This window comes from Scatophagus argus, chromosome 2 (genome assembly GCF_020382885.2).
Source record: "Scatophagus argus isolate fScaArg1 chromosome 2, fScaArg1.pri, whole genome shotgun sequence".
Lineage (NCBI taxonomy): Eukaryota > Metazoa > Chordata > Actinopteri > Scatophagidae > Scatophagus > Scatophagus argus.
In genome coordinates, this window is record NC_058494.1 from 5,242,240 (window position 1) to 5,264,230 (window position 21,991).

Here is a 21,991-nt window from a genome sequence, read left to right on the forward strand (position 1 = left end):
TTATTATTATTCCTGAATCAGTCAGTGATATTGGATGCACATGAATTTCATTTATTGCACTTTACCTCTGATCATCTCAGCAATACTTCCAGCATTTTTCTTGTTTTGTGCCTTTGTCAACATTGATGTTTTGCTGCCAAAACCAAAAGCTGTAATCAAAGTGAAAATCAACATACCAAAGAAATTAAATGCTGTGCGATGAAATGATTTTCTGTAAAGAGTTGAATTCTCATCATCGTCATCTCCAAGTATAAATAAATAGTTAAGTGATTGATGGAAATGTGTGTGATGTATGTGTGTATTATGTGTGTGTAAATTGGCAGAAGAGAATTTCCCTACTGCAGGACTAATAAAGGCCTATCTTATCTTAAAAATAGTCTCTAAGTGAGGACAGCATGCTTCTAACTGGAAATTATTCAGTGGAATCATGCATATTAAAAACTACACAATTTCCTTTAAATTCTTCAAAACTAATATTAAATGAAAGGCAGTAAACCTTACTGGTGTGCAAACATACCACCATGAAATGGTTACTATAGTTTTTAGTAGACAGCCTGGGTTATAGACTGGGCTGTGGAGTTTGAAATTGAAAGAAAAATATCATGTAACCATGCAATCTCAGCTTATCACCAGAAATCAAATGTCAGTCCATTCGCGTTTAAGTAAAATTGTCAGTTAAAAATAATGGATCCTGAGAGGTGGAGTTGGACCTCCCATTTGACCTCCCATTTTTTTCCCAAATGCAGGTTAGATGTCCAGTGTCCCCCTCCATTTTAGGCACTGGAGGTCCTGTCCTCTGTATTTTGGGAATTCCACAACACATTCCATAGCTCCAATGACCAAGTTACAATGTCATTTCATTGGTTGAAGCCTGCACGCAAACTCCACTGGGCCTAATCTGGATTTAACTGGAGATTTGAATTGTTAAACAATGGAAATAATAATTAAATAGTTGCAATAACCTGTGTCTTTAACAGCTTTTTACCTTATATACAGCTTAAACTATTGTCCACAAAAAGAAACTGAGGAGGGACTGCATTGAAGTAAGTATTCATACCTGTCTGTATTTATTAGAGAACTTTGGTCCTCTGTTGTTTGTTATGGCTGCCGAGGGGGTGAATAAATGTACTGGATGCAGCTGTTATGTCAGTCAGAAATTCACTGTTTATCGATGATGTAAAGACTCCCAGCTCTTTGAGCACCAGTAAGAGCTAATGTTAATGCCAATGTCTGGAACTTTTTGCCAATTTATTCAATGTCCTGGATGTACAAGGTCACTGTTAACAGCACTTTCTAATCTCAGTAACTAAAGCTGTTTCCAAACATTAATATCATGTGTGAACGTATCGATGGGAAGTAATGTTATATATTGGTTTTTGACCCCATTGACCCTCATGCAGTAAATGCAGTACCTTCAGTCAAATATGCAACAGCTGGCCTATCTACCCCGAACATAACATCACATCTCAAATGGTTGAAAAGTATATGCAGTATTTTGACAGCTATTTTGTGCTTTAGTGATACTTTTGCTGACACATGGTTGAGAGTGTAGTGGTGATCCAGTGATTTTTAGTATTGATTAACTGCCAATTATTTTGTGTATCAATTCCCTTTTCTCTATTAATTATTGTTTCTATATTATAAGAAAATAGTTAAAATATCCAAAACCCCAAAATGTGTAACTTATGCTAGCACAAAAAAAAACAATCAAGCAAAAAAAAAAACAGCTGGAAAGAACCTTTTTTTCTTGAAAAATTACTTATTACTAATAAATTAATCAATTCAGTATCATTTTTTTTCTGATCACTTAAAGCAAATGACTAAACAACCAGTCCACTAGTGGACAGATTGTTGTAGCTATATGGTATGTACTGCATTATGGTAAGAAAGAGGGTTTTTTCTGTAATACTGTTGGCTCTATTATGTGGTTTTAGTGTGCTGTATTCTGTAAGACTGTTCATGTTTTACTTGCATCCACTAACACCAGCCACAATCAGTTGGGGAGAAAGTATTGAGATCTTTTATTCAAGTAAAACTGTCAATACCACACTGAAAATACTCCATTGGAAGTAAAATGTTAGCATTATTGGCAAAATGTACTATACTTTGTAGTATACTTGTAGTTGTAGTATACTTTATATCATAGCATTATCCTCCTGTGAGAACTATGGATCTCAACTTTCATGGGCTCAGAAAAACAGTCTGTTTTCAGTTTTGTAATCCATCGTACAGTTAATCCAAGACTGTTTTTCAATTGTTTAACTAGCCCAAGAACATTTTCAAACAGATCAACAAACACATCATACTTAAGTTTATCAGGAAAAATTGAAAATGATCACGTTTAGGTACATGGTTTTCACTGGACAGCAAGAACATGAAACATTATAACCTGAAAAGTAACTAGTGACGAAAACTGTCAGATAAATGTGGTGGAGTCAAAAGTACAGTATTTGGCCCCTGATTCATGTACTGAGCAGCTGCTGTTTAGTAGGTACCTTCCTCTTGCTGTACTGCACAGGCAAGTAGGGGAAAGTGTGTGTATGGATATAAGGCAATGGCTATATGTACAGGCCCCTCATCAAGAGGTGTGGGCTGTGTCTGACAAGAGAAAGCAAAGAAAGCAAGGACAGAGGAGGAGAAAACAGATCAGAAATAATCTGACGCAACCCAGTAGCCCTGACATGTCCTCACTCCACCCTTGATGCCCTCTATAAGTAAAGCTTTGCTTTGGAAATGTAACTTCACCTCTTTCTAAATTTTGCTTATGTGCTTTCAAAGTACATCAAACCTCCTGTAAACTCAGAAGTGCTTCAAAAACATTCCCCTTCAGGTTCCTGACCTTTGTTCTTGCAAACTCTTGGTCCACGTACAATATCTGTAGTAGTTGTCCATTGAGCCTGTCTGTCTTTGCAGGCTGCACTCCACAGTGGTTGACCACCATGGCTCTGAACATCCCTGGTGTGGTTGCGGTGGTGCTGTTCTACATGCTGATTCTGGGTACAGGAGTATGGGCCGCCAGAAAGTCCCGGAAGGCTGAGAGAAAGGGCCAGGGAGACAGGACTGAAGTGGTGCTCCTTGGAGACAGGAATATCAGCTTGCTGGTTGGGATTTTCACCATGACTGGTATACTGTTCTGTAGGGATCAGAAACTTACATTTAGTGTCAGGTTTTAATTCATTTTATTTTGCCAGCATAACATAGGTGCAAAGATGCTGAAAAGGGCTGTAGTTATTTTAATCCTGTCATCTCAGTATCAGGTTCATTATCTCTATCTATTTTAAGATAACACAGCTGTTAACTCAGGCTAATAGATTTTCATGCAGCTGCTGATTTGAGATGATAATGTCAGTATTGAATAATTTATTGCTTATCAGTTTGTCAGAGGGCAGGGTAACACATGTAGAATCTGTTCTCTGTATTTCGAGGAACATATGCACTATGTTTAGTGCATATAAGATGGAACCTGGCATTTTTATTGTAGTTGGCTGTGTGATGTGAATCAGCTTAGGACTGATTGATACAAACTTTGTGGACACAGTTATACATGTCACTTAAACACATTAAATCTTTATTTGAACAGTAAATGTAACAGCAAGACAGCCTCTGTTCCAGAGTTCAACTTTGTTCAGTCTTGCGCAACCAGTAACAGGCCGCAAAAAAATAACAGAAATGTTTCAAGGCCACATTTTGTTTTCATTGTTTTCATTCCAATTCTGGAAAAGTACAAGACAACTATGAGTACATCTGGTTCAAGCCAATATAGAAAAATGCCTAAAAACCTATTTGGGACGCTATATACTCACACTTACAGTGCACATAACGCACAAATATACACTTTATTCTAATAAAGGTATCTCTCTCTTTCTCTCTGTATGTGTGTGTGTGTGTGTGTGTGTGTTTGTGTCATTCCCCTGCAGCTACGTGGGTCGGGGGTGGATTTATCCTGGGTGTTGCTGAGGCGGTTTACACTCCTAAAATGGGCTTAGTATGGGCTCTCATGCCTATACAATACTCAGTGTCCTTCATAATAGGTAAGGCAAATCATACGCTATGTGCACTCTGTCACTCATACTCATACTCATACGGCAAAACAATTCACCGCTCTCCACTTTGCGTGAATATGCCTTCTTATCACTTAAGTCTTCTAACAAAACAACAGAATAATGTCTAAAAGCTGTTGTGAGGTGGGATGGGATGCGCTAACAACAGAGCGAAGAACTCTGAACTCAGTTCTTCTTAGCTGCCAAAAGCCTTTAAAAAGACAAAAGTGGATACAAACAATGAGACATGAGACTTCCAGCAATGTGCCTTGATTAGTATTAAATAAGTTCCAATTATTAATTACTTGTTGCTAAATAAGGTATGCATCACCTAGTTATGACTCTTGTTAGGTCAGTGATTACGTTACCAGGTGATTTGATCTCCAGGTAACATAACATTGATCTGTATTTACGATTTAATTAAAGAGTTTGGTCTACACCTGCTCAAATTGGAAAGTGTCATGAGATAACTTTTGTTGTGAATTGGCACTATATAAATAAACTGAAAATTGAATTAAATAGATAATTTTAAAATACTTTGGAAATGTTTATGTTTTTATGAGATAAAAATGGCATTTAGCTCCTACAGCTTAAAATAATTAAGGATGCAGTACCAACTAACTATGCAGCTGCCAAATGGAAACTATGCAGCACAAAGTAAGATAAGATAAGAACTTTATTGATCCAGCAGTAAATTGTTGTGCCAGGGTTGCAATACAAAAAGGCAAATGAAAGTGTCAAGTAATCACATAAAATAACAGAGTAATATAAAAATAACTGAGTACTATAAAAAAAAATAACAGAGAATATACATGACATAGATAACGGCAAATAAGGAGCGGAATGGAACGGATAAGGTGCAGATACAATCTTAAAGTGTACTGGAGTACAATATAATGATTAATATCTCATTCACTGCATTAGGTGGTCTATTCTTTGCCAAGCCAATGAGAGATAAAAAGTATGTCACCATGATGGACCCATTCCAGATAAAGTATGGCAATGTGCTGAGTGGTGCTCTAGTGCTGCCCTCTCTGCTGGTGGATGTGCTGTGGGTGTCCTGCACCCTGCTTGGCTTAGGTAAACATACATACTTACCAAATAAAATCATACACTTTTAATTTAGTGGACAAAATTAAAGCATGTGAATGTTTGTATCTGTGCGTCTGTCCGACAGGAGCCACTATGAGTGTGATACTGGACTTACCCTATGCCTATTCCGTTTGGATCTCATCAGCTGTTGCCATTATCTATACTTTGTTGGGAGGTCTTTATTCAGTGGCCTATACTGACGTCATCCAGCTCTCATTAACGTTCCTCAGTTTGGTAAGTACATTATCTGCAGACCATGTATTCATTTTTGCTAACCTTTGAACCTTTCAGTGGAAAGAAGAAAAATACAGAAAATCAAAATGCTTCAAAACCATCTATGACAACCAGTAATGTTACATGTGGTGTCTAAACACAGTGGATTGAATGCAATGTTATATTTTTATCCTAACATCTGACTTTTTGTGCTAACTTCTTCAAATTGACAACTGCTTTATTCTCAGTGGTTGTGTATCCCCTTCATACTGCTCAACGACGCATCTGCAAACATTACCCAGACTGCTTTTAACAACACGTTCCAAGAACCCTGGATTGGCACTCTGGACCAGTACAACGTCTGGAAGTGGATTGATGACTTCTTAATGCTTGTGAGCTGAATATTTATCAGTATCATACTTTCCTGGGTCTGTGTAAGCTTGATGGGACAGACCAACCACTGTCAATGTCTTATATAACCTGAATTCTTCTTGTCACATAAATGACACACCTTGTTAATGTAATTTAGCACGGAGGGTAAAGCTGCGGTTGCCAAAACTGGAGAAACCAAAAGGGCGAACCCTTTAACGCAAAAATCTGATATCAAGTTTGGAGGGGAGAAATTCCCACTTCTTACAGTCACCCTGCCTGCTAAAGAACATTGCATTACATCCCTCACTAACACTGTTTAATGTTACTGAGGCAAGGTGGTAAACATCAGCTTAGCACTAGCTAGCATCAACTGTGAGCCATATTTCAGTGCACCTATACAGTGCAACATATCCTTTGTTTGAACTACTTATCAGAGGTCAGTCGCGACCAACAGACGGTCAGATTCCCACACCTGCGTCATGTGGTGTGTGTGTGTGTGTGTGTGGACAGTGTTTTAACCATACAAGGACCTGCTTCTGGCGGACATTACAGCAGTCTGTTTGATGAACTTTCACAGTGTCCTATTATCCTGACAGCTTTAACATTTTGCCACAAAAGTCAGCTGACTGAAAAAATAGTTGCTGTTGCTATGGAAAAAACTCAGATATCCACTTAAAGGTACAAAGATGTTGACCCAGACAGGATTAGAGGGGAACCAGCAAGTTTCCTGAAAAACAGCGGGTAATTGTTGCTAATTGGTGATTTTGTCTGTGTGCGCCTCTGTTCTAAATTTAGATACCATACAAGAGTGTCGCCCAGGATTTTGTCCAGTGCATCCTGTGTATCCTGTAAATGAAGTGTAGTGAGCTTATTTGAAGTGTATTTGCACAGCCTTGTTTCTCCCTGAACTTATTAACTGGAAATTCTAATCAATCTGAGGTCATTTCCTTCTTCATGCTCTTTTCTTGGTCATCAGCAGGCCTCTTCCTCCTCTCCCTTTGCTCTTTCCAGGGTCTTGGTAGTGTTTCATTTCAGAGCTTCCACCAGAGGACGCTGTCTGCCTCCTCACCACTAACAGCCCAGTTAACCTGCTATGCTGCTGCTGTTGTCATTGCCATACTGGGAATCCCTCCTGTACTGGTTGGTGCTGTCGCTGCTTCCACAGGTTAGAATTAAGACAGAGCCAGACACAACTTTAACACTTACACTTAGTATTGTGGACAGAAGCTGTTTGTATTGTTTGATCAAAATATCTAAATAAATGTTAGTAATTTCGTAATATGTCAGAGAAAACGCTACTAAATGCTGGGACTGGCTCTCTATGATAAATACTATCCATATTTATCTTATCGTGTTGTCCTTTTCTTTCCTTTACTCATTTTATTTATTTTTGATTGATTTCTGAGTGTGAAGTGGTCTGATGTTCCTGATGCTGTAGTATTAAGATGTCATCAGACGAAATGCACATAATCGAGTAAGTTCAAGTGTAAGTTTAATTTAAAGCTGCAACACTCAATATTTTTATGTTAACAATGGATCAAACGTAATATGTGAAAGGCGTCACCCACAGTGATGAACCATCAAAGACATTTCTCCCACCTTGTAGTTCCCCTTCATGAAGCGTGCCAATAGGGTTCCCTCTCACCACACTGACCAGCTCCATTTCTTGTCTCAGCAGGCAGCTGTTTTTAGTGGAATAAAACTCTGATAAATGCACTGTAGTCCGCCAGGCAGACAAAGTAACAACTAGCTGCTGAACATTTAGCATTTTCGTAGGTAAAGAGAGGGACATTTTCCCTATGAGTATCAAATAGGCGACTCCAAATGAATTGTTCATCGATGTCTGCTAGATGTGTAAACAAGCAACAACACTTTTGCCTCAACAACAAAAAAAAGATGTAAGATAGTAATATGTCATTGTGTACATATTACTATCAAGTATATAAAACCTGACTTTGTGCAGCTTTAAAATACACAAACATAATCTGTAAGATAAATTAGTACAGAATTCAGCCCAGGTTTCTGAATGAGTGCTATATGGATCCAATATTGCAGTGAAGAAATTTTACAAGTATATAGTTGATATTTCTCTTCTCCAGACTGGAACTTAACACTGTATGGCTCTCCATCGCCATATGAACGTGGGGAGCACACCTTTGTCCTCCCTCTGGTCCTGCAAAACCTCACTCCATCTTACATCTCAATCATTGGAATTGGAGCTGTGGCTGCTGCTGTTATGTCATCCACCGACTCTGGCCTGTTGTCTGCAACTTCTGTTTTCTCTTCAAACATCTACAAGAACATCCTGCGTAAACAGGTAAGGTGTTCCGACTGTCCATTGTGTCAGCTCAGTGGCACAGTTTGACGTCAAGACGGCCTGTCATTTTCCTGTCGTTAAGAAAATCAAAACAGTTCTGGAAAACACAGGTATTTGAATCTGCTTTTGTATAACCCCATGTTCTTATAGGCATCAGACAATGAAATGCAATGGGTAATTCAGGTCACGGTGGTGGTGGTGGGCCTGGTTGGGACATCCATAACGTTCTACACCAACAGCACCCTGATCCTCTGGATTCTTGGAGCAGACGTCTCATACACCCTTACGTTCCCCCATCTGGTCTCCGTGCTCTTCTTTAAAGTGACTAATGGTTATGGTGCCCTGGTGGGTTACATCATAGGGCTGACTATAAGGATTTTGTTGGGAGAAAACACTTTAGGCCTTCCTGTTGTTCTCCATCTTCCTGGCTGTACACTGGAAGATGGTGTCTATGTCCAAAAGTCCCCCATCAGGACAATCTCCATGGTCTGCACTTTGGTAACCATCTTGGTTTTTTCCTCACTGGCTTTGTTCATGTTCAACCACGGCCTGTTGCCCGAGAGGTGGGACGTTTTCAAAGTAAAAGATAATGTTACTGTATCGCCTGCGGATGCCATCACACAGAAAGAAGAAGCTGGAAGTGATGCTGAGTGTGATGAGAACGGAGAGGCAGTTGCCTTGCAGCCAGTGTTGCAGGCTAATGGATCGTAACCATTTCCCTTTCCCTTTTGTTAAACTTGCAAGCCTAAATTTTATTATGATCTTAGTAAATGTGTATATCAAGAGAAGTTGCAAGTTGTATTTGCCCTTTATTTTAAGCTCTTACTTTCTTTTCTGTGGTAAACACAAAATGACTCAAATAATCTGACTAAATACAAAAAGGTATTATTCTTTAAAGAGCTAATAACTGGCTAAATGAATGAACAATATAGTATGAGAATACAATAAAATCAGAGTAGGTTCCGCAGGTGGTATCTACAGATGCCGATAGTTTCCATTTTGTTTGCTGAGATGTGAGTTACAATGGAGAGGAAGTGTTTTATTTGTGCTCTTGACATAGTAGAACCAGCCTCTGTTTCTGGGCAATTCATTTTGAACAGTTTAATGAGAAGCACAGCAGAATCAGTTCTCTCTTTTTTAAATGTTAATTTCCCTTTGCCTTTGTTTTGTGTTAGCAGTAGAGGTTTCAGAGGAGGATATTTCAAAATCTGACCATATAAAAACCAAAACAGTCGACTTTCAGAACAGTCAACAGACACTTTGGCACAAGAGGAAAGTGAGAATGTTTTTATTTTTTATTTGGATATAGTGACCTTTTAATTCTATTTGTATATGTGTTTGTGTGGTTTTGTTTAACCTGTACTTCTTTTGTTGTTGTTTTGTTCTTAAGAGCAACAGTGTGTAGACATCCAAAAAATCTTCACTTAAGCTTGGTTTTAATTTCAATGGTAAAAATGTTTTTAGTTGTGTGCCTAAAAAAATGGTTGTTGATCTTCTGATTAAAGATGAATACATTGGGATGTTACACAGTACATGCGTTCACAGTACACAGTGTGTCTCTTTCTCATTAATGAACCACGTCTAAAGGCTAAAGCTGACAAAAGGATCACGTTTCATATGTAGATAAGAACACACATTTTTACAGTCTTCCCTCTAAGACCTAAAGAGTGTTGCACTTGGTTGTATGCACTTTGGTCACTTTGATCAGTTTCAGCAAGTTCCAAAAAATTCTTTCCAAAAGTTGCAACGACTGTTAGATGCAGTTTGTTTGAAGCACAGTTTCATCCAACAAACTCATCTCCCAAGGTATGTGCATGTGTAGGCCATCACTCCATGTAGCTTGTTTAAGACCCAGGTGCTTTCGATATTTCTTGACCTATTCTATCCAAATGACCATTTCTATCAGGCTATGTGATATTTGTCTCTCTGCAAGCAATGAACTCATCATGTTGTCTTTTTTTATTTTATCAGTTGTGTCAGTGTTTAGTTGTAGTTGTAGCTTAGTAGTAGTAGTTTTGCATGAAATTACTTATTTCACTTAATAAAAGCTGCTTGTTCAGCATTATTATTACTAGACTGTAATTAAAATTGATGCATTCTATACAGACACTACTACTCTTCTTGGAGTTATGTAATATTTTTGGTTTTCCCAGTGAATCATGCCAGTGAGCTAAATTTGCTCTTACGTTAGTGTAATATAAGCCATGAAGGTCAGATAATCTTTAGCAGCTTGCAGCTGTGTTCCCATTGGCTCTGTGGTTTTTAACAGGGACGACCCTTTCTGCAAAACGACCTTGCATGTAGATCATCTGCAGTAATAATCACTTGCCCCATCGACTTAGCTGAATAAGCTGCAAAGTGGAAATAACCCTTTTAATGACATGTCTCAAGTTGACCTTTTGTCAGCATGACGTTATCACCATAATCATCTGACACAGATGGATGGGTCTTATGGGCCCTAAAAAGGCCGCTGAGTTGAAATGTGGGTCTGCCTATTTTAAACAGGAAGATTTTGGCCTGCATCATAAATTAAGACAAGAATCCCTGACACATATGTGTCTTTGTGACTGGTGTCATGAAGATCCAAACACCATCCATGTTACCAAAGCTGTGGCCCTGGGTTCTCAGGTTCTCAAGCAGAAATAGTTCTCAAGTGTTGTTCACTAACCCTTTGATGGAGGTATACAGTATTTAAAGCCACTGAAGACGGCTGTTATGCAACCCTGGCTCTGCTGTGGAAAAAATATATAACAATAATAATAATAAAAAAAACACAATGCAATGATTGATTTTTTATAAGTAAGTATATTCAAAAGAACATTTAAACCAATAAACTTTATTATTTTTTTGTAAACTTGCACTTTCTCTAAATGTGATGCCTGCAACACTTTCCAAAAGAGTTGGCAAAGGGACATGTTTATCATTGTGTCACACTTGCAAGGATGTGAGTCAGGTGATTGTATAAAGGATATTACTACATGGGCTCAAGAACACTTTGTAAAACTGTAAACACAATTTGTTTGGCAATGATTGTGTTCTACTTTTGTTTAGGTTTTCTACAGTGTCCCAGCTTTTTTTGGAAGTCCTTCTTGTACTGTGCCTAGTTTTGTTCCCCCCTCCACATGTGAATCAGAAATCAACATTGGACTGTATCTTCAGACAGTCTCTATCAAATAAACAAGCATGCTGCTGTCCAGCTCCTGCTCACCTACATTTATTGTATCATGTTTTATATTCTCTGTTAACATGCTGCAGTTTTCACTTTAAGAACAGTGTAATATGGTATGTGGACTATTAATCACAGGAATAATGAACTACCCAGATCTAAATGGCACCTCTGGCCGCCAGGCAGTCAAAACAGATCTGAACCGACCCTTAGCTCAGCAGCATCTATCCTGTCCCCACCCCTCTCTTTGCTCCAGTCAATGTGTCTTTATTTTTGGCCACACTACATGCTGCCAACTTTCTGCCTCTCTTCTAGCCTCTCTGCATCTTTGCCTTCTAACCTGCATGCCTGTTTAAAACTGCTGAAAGATCTTGCCTTATAACTCTGTCTGTTGTGCAATGGTGTCCAGTTTCCAATGTGAGCTAGACCTGACTCGTGTTAAGTTTAATGATCTAGTAATCTGTATCCCATCTTGGATTTAAGCCCACCCCCCCAACTTGAATAATTGAATAAGTGTTAAGTGTTTCAGCACAGGTTCAGTCTAGTATGAAATGATTCTCTTTTCTAGACCACCATTATTAAGATGAACTTACATGATTAAAGTTATTAATTCAAACAGAAACTTGACATTGCTGTATGAATATGACATATCAGAACAAGACTGAATCAGAGCATTTTCTTAGGCAGTATCAGAACTAGGATGGGTCACTGAAATAAGGTTGCAATTAAGCCATTTAGCAGATCTTTCTCTTCACTTATTCGGAAGCTCCTTTGCTATTGTGCTTTGGTAGTGATGCTTTCCCTGTCCCATAGCAGGTCTCTGGTCAATGATTATGACCAGATATCTTATCCTGCTGAAGTTTCTGTAGACCTTTACGATGCAAAAAGCCAACCTCCTTTAAACAGTAGTACTCTGATGTAACAGAGCAAACACTCACACGCTAGAGACGTCATGGAAATATACTGTACCTTGAGTGAGCTCTCTCTCGTGACACGGCACACTGAGCCAGCTGCTTCTTTGTGTTCACTGCTGACAGATATGTTGCTGCTGCTGCTGCCATTATAGAGTTATATTAGTCCAAATATTTATCTGTTACCTTTAACACCATGCTATAAGGACTGTTTTGCTTCTTTGCCTATTCGACTTACAGCCTCTCATGAATAATAATCTAGTAAGTATCATGAATTGAGAATTGACACATTTCATTCACTATAACTCAATAACTCAGTCATATTTAGAGATTAGCAGGTATTTATCACTGAGTCTACATTTTGACACCTCGTTGTCTCACCTCAAAGAACAGCACATGATTTGGCTTTATGCACAGTCTGCCCAAGAACACCTGTCCATTTGGACAATGACTCCAGATAACATGTGGAAATGCTCTGTCTTATCCGGCCACCCTTTTGTCCCCGTCCACATGGGCATCAGTCCCACCGTGTTTTAACTGGAGTCATCCAAACAACTGGAACTTAGATAAACAATTAGCAGGCAGTTGGCAAGGGGAGAAGGAGTGAGCAGGAAATGTGTCTTGAAATTACAGTTTAAGAAAGAGACTGAGTGTGTGTGTTTCTGTCTCTGTCATCTAAGCAAGCACTGGACAAACTTTATATAGCAGCTTTCAAGACTGGAGTTACAGGGTGCTTCACAAAATACAATATAGGTGCAAAGACAGCGAATAATAAAAAATAAAATAAAATGCTACAAGTTATTATTACTAATTATATATACGATATTATTTAGATGTTTCTCACACTGAACTGATACACTACAGACATACACATAAATTTAACCAAATGAAACAGCAGATCCCACAGTTGGAGTATGCACCAGTCCAGCACAATGATCATCATGTCACTTGTCACTGTATGTACAGTTTATTTAATTGTGTGTTAGAGCAAAGAATCTTGTTTGGAAAGATATGTGTGGACTTGTTTCCAGGGTGAAAGTAACTCTTTGTACAAGATAACCTGTCTTTCCTGATTAGTGTCCATGTTAGGTGTGTTTGCCATTCTTAGCCTAACTTGGTTTGGTTGGCAATGGTTGGTTGCATGCTCACCACAGGTGTGCTTATTTATGGGTCTCTCTCTTGCTCTCTCTCTCTCCCTGTGTCTCTCTGTGTGTGTGTGTGTGTGTGTGTGCATTACTGAACATTTAATCAATCAATCAGCATATCAATATTAGGAAAAGCCCATCATGTCAGACTAGTCAGACTGGTTGTGTGGTGCATTAAAACAGAACCACCTCAAACTCAAGAGTGTTTTCCTGCCCGCCGACCCCTTATCATGTCTGCCTAGAGAAAGCACAGGTTTGTGTTTACCAACACAATAAGCATTGCAACATGTTATGTGGCCTACAGTATGAAATGTTGCAATATACAACAAACCATAGAAAAAGCAGCTGCAAACCTCTGAACATTGGAGTTCATGTTACAGTGCGTTTCTGTGTTTGGTTGTGTTGTGTGTATTTGCTGTGCATGTGTTGTCAGACTGATGAAGATGGTCTCTTCATTTGCTTGTGTTTTGTCTATTTGCTCGTCTTTTCTCGTCTTGCAGTTTGTTGAGCTCACACTTACACGTGGGTTGGATTTTACACCTTGCTGCTTTGTTCTATGTTCAAACTTGAACTTGAACTTTGACCTTGTACACTGCTGGCCTCTTCGAAGCCCATCCAAGTAGGCTGCAGCCGACCAAGAAGCTGGAACTCAGTGTCTCTGAGATAATTTAACAGTATGTAATTCGAGAATGAGCGTGTTTTGGCTTTTGGCCTGTGTTAACTGTTTTGCTTTTACATAAGGTACACACATGTGTGATGTCAGCACTGAGTTGAGATCTTGGCACAGACTGCAGTCCAGTGACATAAACAGCTCAGATCACTTATCTGGACACAGTCCAAGAATGTCATGAGACCCAAGTCATCATTCACACGATCATATACCGAAGTATCCCAGTACATAAGATACCAGTTCGATAAACCTCTGTTTCAGTCTTTATGCATTTCAAAGCCTGAACAGCACAGTTTGTTTTCAAAAAGCTTTTAAAAATAAGTCAACTGGTTTCCTGTTTGTTCCTATACTATACTACCTTCTTGCCCAGACAGTCTTCTTATCAATCTTGATGTTTGGCCTACATAGCCCCGTTGCCTGGCTATCCTTAACTGCCAGGCAAGCCGTGTGTAGCTAATTACATGTAATTACCTAGCCTGCCAGTGGTGGACTGTCTTGTTGGTACAGATTGTTCCTTTTGGAAAATTTCTTGCCCGCTCCATGCTCTTGGTTTGACAGTAGAACCCAACAAAACTAACACCCCTGTGGTGAATTATTGAGAATGCTTAGCACACATACCACAAACTGTCACTGCTCGTCAATTCCCAGTAACAGACTGAGCTAAAGACAGTCAGGACTGTTTCATCTTTTGGTGGCAAAGTGAGCTGTGAGCCAGCTACAGCAGCTTTGCTTCAACAACATCATAAAATGAGATTGTTACGGCAATTTCATTTCTGCCTGTAGGGAGTTAAGCAAAGGGAAACACAACAAATCCGGAAGATAGCATGCCCCAAAATGTTTTAATCTCTATAGAGAGGAGGCAACACACAGAACCACATGGCAGCAAGCAGTTCAGAGTTGTGCCCAACTGGTTGAAGACTTCATCTCATTTTATACTTTCTGATGTGTCTCTGGTTCTTTGTTTGGAGCTTCAACCTGTGAAGACATTCCTTCACAGGTTAATACGTTTATTCTCACTCATTCATTTCCACCACTATTTCCCTTCTGAAATCGGACCAGAGGGGTGAGTAGCAGTGATGATGCTCTTCTCTTCAAATGTTCCAAGAGGATAACTATGTTGTTTACATATTGTTGTTAAATGTTATTATGTTGTATTTACATCGTGATCTTGGAAATGTAAGTCTTAAAATTCAGCATTTTACTTGTGTAAAAAGAACGTATGAAATTCTGGAGCTTGTATGTCAACCCAGCGATCACTTTTTTGTTTGTTTGTTTGTTTGTTTGTTTGTTTTGTGCCATCCTCTCATCACAGAGCCATTCATTTGATTTGACTTTCAACCAGAAGAAGGTCTGCACAGTTTATACAGTCACACAACAGACAATGAGGGCCTCCTACTGGGGTGCCATTCATAATGACCTGAAACTCCAGCATACACCTGCTGAAAGCCTCAGAGTACGACCTCCTTTATTCAACACATATCTTTATGTGGTCTAGAAATTAGCGACACACAGCATCATGTGTAGTACATAACTGATTTATTTTGATTAGTAATAACCCAGAAAATATTCTGACCAGGGATTTGTTTTGCCCCTGATCCTAATACCAATATTTGTATTTTCCTGGATAATACAGTTTCACATTGAACTCTTCAAATACATTAAAGTCATTAAAATCAAAATCAGTCCTCTGTATAGTATTAATTATCTCTGAAATGTATAATGAAAAAAAATGTCTGTATCAAAGTGAGGGGGAGTTGTTTTGTTTTGTTTTTTTAAACAAACTAAAACTATTTTTAGGCTCTTCTCATAACTCCACTTGCACTAGTTTTTTTTGTTGTTCTTCTCTTTGTTAATAACAAAATAACCAGGTAAACACACAGAAATGGTCTACAAATAGCTTTTACCTACCTATCTGCTTTGTGCGACAGTCAATTTCATCTAAAGTGGTAGCATAACTTTACTTGAAAATAGGAAAAAACTAATTTAATTTTTACTCATTGGTGTAGCAGCATTACACTAAACCCTGAAATTATTTTGTTACTAAGGAAGGCCAGTTCTCTAAATGTTTTTACTGGAGCTGCTACTGGAGTTTGTCCTCTCTCTCATTCAGTTATCTATACTCTGAGTAACTTCAAAATTAAGTGAAGGTTCTTTTTAAGTAGTCCCTTGACGTCCACATCTGTGCAGGGGATGCAGAAAAACTTTGCAGTAGCAGAGAAACTGTGAAGGATGTAGCCTTCAGTGCTGTAGTGGATTATCTTACCTTGGGATGGATTTCTCTGCTCTCAGACTCTCAGACATTTTAGCCAGGCCCTTCCACAAACTGCGTTCTAAGTTTATGAAAATTAAGAGGAGTTAAAAAAAAATGCCACAACCTCAGTATCAGTCTTTGAGACTGGATCAGGTCATGCCCAATTACAAAATAAAACTAAATAAAATGTGCATTTTAAACAATGGCTGCTAATAATCTAGACTGCAAAGTACAAATGACTAATATTTGAATGTCTGAAGTAAATTGTCATTAATTGCTGCAGTACAAAGAATTTGACAGCTGACTGAGCATGAAGGATTGTGATCACAAACAACATAAACTTTAAAGCAAGGACACCATAATCTGACACACCATCCTCCTTTGTGATAGCCCTGTGTCACCCTGTAACTGCAGGATCATTGTGTTGCTATTACTTTCAAAAAGGGGGGGTGGAGTGGGGTGAAAAATATTCTAATCTACAAAAGGGAGGCCTGTCTTACTTACTGGTTCACTGGCTTATACATCATGCATTAAACACAAGGATTGTGGACATTTTCAAACAAACTGCACACACGGTTGTTACATTCACTCTCACTTCGACTGTAACCCCCTAACACCACCCCCCATGTCTTTATGGTTTCAGAATGGGAGCAAGGTGGGCTGGGGATGGAGGCGGGGGGGCTTTTGTTGTGACAAAATGTCCCTGGATTGTTTTATATTTCCTGGAAACAGTTTATGAGCTCATGAACAGCAACAGAATTCTTTCTGGACACAGCCTCTCTACCCATTAACACTCTCTCTCTCACACACACACATATATATATATATATATACATTCATATAATGCTTCTTGTATATTTCCAGCAGCTAAACTCATTGGTCTGAGTTCAGTCTCATCATAACACAAACTCTCCCCTTCTTTCCTCTCTTTCCCATTGCATCTGACTAAAGATTTGTACAACTGAGTCTCTCCTTTTAAGACTTAGTCTACTTAGTGTGCACTTAAAGGATTCTTGGAATACCTTTGCCTGCACTGCCTCATTTTACACCTTTTGTTTCCTTGTAGACTTTTTGTCTTTCTGCATTTGACGTTTCTGTCCAAGTTTTAAAACAGGTCTTGCCACCAGTTATATAAAAATGCAGGCTAATGTAAACCAGGCATAACTACTGAGGCACCATTCTCATGGCATGAAACATTGGTATTCACCTGCTTAAAGAATCTGTCTCGCATTATGTTCCTCCCTATCCTACCCCTCCCCATGCATACAGTGCCTTTGTGTGGTGTAGAAATCAGCAACACAGAACATCATGTACAGTACTTAAATGATTTATTATTAGCAGTAAAAACTCAGAGAATATTCTGATTCCCCTAAAAAAAAAACACCACTGGGAAAACAGAACAAATAACGACATACGAAGAAAGAGTGGACTTTTTTTAACTGTCAGATTTCTCTAAAGAAAATGAATGAATAGAGTTGAAGCACGATACATTGGAGTGCAGGTCTACTTGCAGACACTCCACGTGAATGTTGCTGGACTCACTCTTTTTTTTTCACTACCATTGTTGATGCTGACAATGGAAGTGGAAAATGTACAGCTGCCTGTCTGGCAATGTGCTTTCCTTTCCCAGCAAGGCATATTACTGTATACACCTCCCAGTTTCCTGTGGTTCCATATCTGCCCTCCCAGCCACATTGTATGTGTAGCCAGTGTACCACAAACCCTCAGAAAAGGCTCTTAGCACACAGACATACAGCATGGATCTTTACACTGGATCTATTTCTAGCGCAGGTATTTTTAGCCGCACTAGCTACATGGTTGGAGGAATGGGGGTCCATTTGGTTTTGCAGTAACGTTTATGGTTCCCTGGGGGTTGGGTGTATATGTATGAATCCTACTTACTTTGATGATCTCCTGTCTTTCTATCTAGTGTTTTTAGTGCATTCATTCATACCTACAAAACTAATGAACGAACTTTATCATTAAATTACAGCTCAATAATTTTTGAATCCCCAGTACATACTACCATTTACCAATGATCTCCTTCAAATGCCATAGCAAAGAGGCCCACAGTGATGGAGATGGTAGATATATTTTATTTGTATTCTATATATGATTACATTTCATTGTACAATCCTGTGTTGTAAGATGACCATAAATTAACGTGGATATGTGAGACCAACTTTAATATTGCAGCAAATATGTCTATTACGTTACCAGAATGACATTCACAAGGGCACTCATTGTGTTTTTGTTGTGGTCTCAAGTTCTACTGTCATGGAGATGAAATGATCACCCTGGTGCCATGTTATTACAAAAACACAGAGATATCCATGTTGCAGTGACCTGGAGAGTACTTCACATTGATATTGTAATGGCTGAGAACAACTGAACAGTGCTGTCCATAGGCAAATTTGTTCTTTTTGTTAGGCCAGTAGATATTGTATATTTACAACTGTTGCTGAAAAGATGAATCTTTCTTAGGGACTTTTCAGGCTGTATTGCATGGACCTCCAGATGATATAAACACAATTAAAAGCACCTCTGAATTTGTTTATATCAGGTTGCAAATTATACTCATGCATTTCTTTGGTTTCAAACATGGTACAGACATTCCATGTTCCAGGATGGATCATAGTTCAGGGTCCTAGGATTTCATCTAGCGCAGTCATAATGCCAGTAGTTAGAGCTTCCTAATGGACCCCCGGTTGTCAAGGTTAGTGTTTTCATAGTTTCTGCATCAAGATGTTATTTTCTGGAGTGAGGGGGGTTTTTTTAGCCCCAAGTTCAACCCCAACCTAGAGGAACCGAGTGCTGCCTTTCATCTGACCTTGCCTCTGTAACTTATTTGGCTTGCTTAAACATGCCAGGAGCTTGAAACCCCAACTAGTATACCTCCTTAAGGTAAAAACTAATATCTTGAAAGACATCTTAAAATTGTAATCAGTCAGTCAAATGACCATTCCTGTTTGTCTTTTCTGTAATTTAGTTCAAAATGATGATGCACTGAGTTCAGTATTTATATGTAAGTATTTCAATTTGATATTTAATGGGGGAGTGGTGCATCTTTTTACATGACAGACTTTAGAGCAATTTCTTGTCCCCGAAGATTGCACTAGTTCAGTAAATTATGAATAATTCCTAAGGAAAATAGTATCAAAAACAGAGAGCAGTGACCTCACATAAAAAGAGTTCCGATGATTTGTCACAGAGACAAATCAGAAGCCTTAAATGCTCTAAATCCCCTTAAAAATGCTCGGGAAACTTCTGAGTGTTCTCTTAAAAGAGTGAATAAAAAGTCTCTGAGCGTTCTCTGTGGTAATCTGCATCTTGTACATCTGGCACTGATGCTTGTCAACAAATCAATGGTAGATAATGATCAGCCTACAAAAATCAGCCACAACATTAAAACCATTGACCGTTGATGTGAATAACATTAATAAGATCTCTGCAGTGGCAGTTTTCTGCAGGAAAACCTTGGTCTGCAGAATGCACCAGAATAAGCCAAATCCACCCTAACACCTGAGCTTGGAGGCTCCTCCGTCAATGCACAGGACCCAAGGACCACAAAATACCCCCAGAGTTCCTGTGTTCCTCCCCCCTCCCCTAATTCTCAATTGGGTTCTGATCCACTCATGTGCAGTGTTTAGGTGGGTGATGTGTATCAAAGTACATCCACGTGATTGCCAGAACCCAAGGTTTCCCTGCAGAACATTGCATTGTAATTACTTTCTTTTTTTTTACCCCATTATTTCTGTCTCTGCCTTCCCATCATTGTCTGAGGCCTGAATTAAACACAGATGACCATATGTATTTATATAAGGAATGCAATGTATGGTTACTAAACAACATATGGATCCACTTACTGTTACCGGAAAAAGTGGAAGAGCAACAGGCAAGATACCATTAAGGGAAATTCCATTTGCTTCATATTTAAGTGTTATGCATAAATATTCAAATATCCAAGCGATGTCGCTCAGCACAGGTCAGCACATATATACCCCCCCCCCCCACCAAAAGAGCAAAAATGTCAACTTTAGAAAGGGTATAGAGGGCTCAGAAGTTCAAAACAAAGTGTGATGAAGACCTCTTTTGTGGAGCAAGCAAAAATTCAAAACAGACAAAGTCAAAGCAGCCAAGGATTGACCCTTCTCAGACTCTTGGTCGTCTGCAGATGCAGAAAGAGTAGTTAATTTGCTCTACACCTTCCCAAGATGAAGAAGGACCTATTCCTCTTCACCGCATCAATGCCGCCATCCCTTCGCTGCCTCGCCAAGGAGATTAGCTGATGATAGCCGCACTACAGACCCACCACCTGGTCTCCATCAAAGGATCACAAGTACTCACACACACCAACTTCACTTAGGGAAAAGCACAGTAAGAGGCTATTAGCCTTAAACAATGTGTTTTGTTAAGTTGATTATTTTTCCCTTTGCTACATAGCATTTGTGTGTTTACACATTGTTCTTTGCAAATGTTACTCTGCACTCATGATCGAGGCCAGTACTGTTGTTGGTTAGACGTTCAAAAGACCATTCCTACTCATCAGCTTAAATGAATGTGTCTTGCGTAACAACAGACAGGTTACTGTACCTCTTCAGGACTGCAAGAGCTGTTGCCTCTTCCTCTTTACTATTTAGCGTGCCCTTAATACACTGTCTTGGGGGTTAGACAGTCTGAGTGGAAGCATGATGTCCGACTCAACTCTTTGTCTTCATCTGCTTATCCATCTCCTCTTAACCAGGCCTTGGTCTAGCGCAGGGCCCCAGTAACCCTCCAAGCAGGGTACATTTGTTGTTGTTTTGCTTTTTCATGGGCGTCTTCTTGATCTGCACTTTGTCTGGCCCTTCAACTGGGACCAGTTTGCCTTGGGAGACCCTACCAGGGGTAAACTGACCCCCAAAACATAGTCCTTAGGATCATTAGGGCACTCAAACCCCACCACCATGATAGGGTGGCGGTTCAACAATTCATGCTTTTCCTGGATAAATATGAATTATGATCCAACCACAACAGCTTTGAGTAAATTAGAGTAAATGTGTAGTTGTAGTTGACTGTAATGACATTATTTAATATTGGAAAATAAAACAAAACAAAAAAAACCAAAAGAACAGATATTTATATTTCATTACACAATCACAAACAAATTATACATCAGTAGATTCTTGTTCATGGTGGACATTTCCGCATTTCACACAGGTCTGAGTCATATAAAATTACATTCTTGAAGGTGTGGTGGTGCCACACTTCTACAGCTGTTCATTCAGGTATCCTCCCATGAGGCTTGTCACTCCGTGTTAGTTTTAGGTTATGCTTTGTCTTTTGGTTTTTGAGTCTATGTGCCATGCTTCATGTTTGTCTTGTCATGTGTATTTGTTTCCATGTGTTATATTTAAGGTTTTTGTCATGTCCTGTTTCATTCCGAAAGCGTCACTTCATCCATGTTTCTGTTTCACGTAACTTTGCTTTGGTTATTCTGATTGCTTTCTCCTCCCTTGCGTGTTTCACCTGTGTCTTGCTATGTTGTCTATTTAGTCCTTGTCTTCCCTGTCACTGTTGTCAGTGCATAGTATTGTCTTCATGCCAGGAATTGTTTGGTTTTGTCTTGCAATGTTTTTTCGTTGCCGCAGTTTTTTCCGAGATCCTTATGCCACAGTAAGTGTGTGTTGTTGAGGTTTTTTTTGGGTTTTTTTCTGTGTCAACGATGTCGAACCGTTTTTGGCAAGGCTACATTCTTGAAGGTGTGGTGGTGCCACACCTTCAGCGCATTGCTGTTGTACGAGCTGGCTCACAAGATGTCCTTCTTGCATACTC

The 21,991-nt window shown here is 39.1% G+C and overlaps 1 protein-coding gene across 1 annotated transcript; it reads left to right on the forward strand.

Annotated features, from left to right (window-relative positions):
- Nucleotides 1-1,797: 1,797 nt before the first annotated feature.
- On the forward strand, nucleotides 1,798-9,192 carry LOC124066587 (high-affinity choline transporter 1-like). The gene is made up of 8 exons (XM_046403091.1): nucleotides 1,798-3,123; nucleotides 3,918-4,031; nucleotides 4,965-5,120; nucleotides 5,218-5,366; nucleotides 5,594-5,737; nucleotides 6,729-6,882; nucleotides 7,817-8,034; nucleotides 8,185-9,192. Exons 1-8 carry the CDS (start codon nucleotides 2,940-2,942, stop codon nucleotides 8,743-8,745), a joined length of 1,680 nt encoding a protein of 559 aa, XP_046259047.1. The 5' UTR covers nucleotides 1,798-2,939; the 3' UTR covers nucleotides 8,746-9,192.
- Nucleotides 9,193-21,991: the final 12,799 nt, after the last annotated feature.

Excerpts from the sequence above, each read along its gene's own strand:
- LOC124066587 (XM_046403091.1), top strand. The coding sequence starts at position 2,940 with ATGGCTCTGAACATCCCTGGTGTGGTTGCGGTGGTGCTGTTCTACATG. Across the intron at positions 3,124-3,917 it reads TGGGATTTTCACCATGACTG|CTACGTGGGTCGGGGGTGGA; the intron begins GTATACTGTTCT and ends ATTCCCCTGCAG. Across the intron at positions 5,738-6,728 it reads TTGATGACTTCTTAATGCTT|GGTCTTGGTAGTGTTTCATT; the intron begins GTGAGCTGAATA and ends TGCTCTTTCCAG.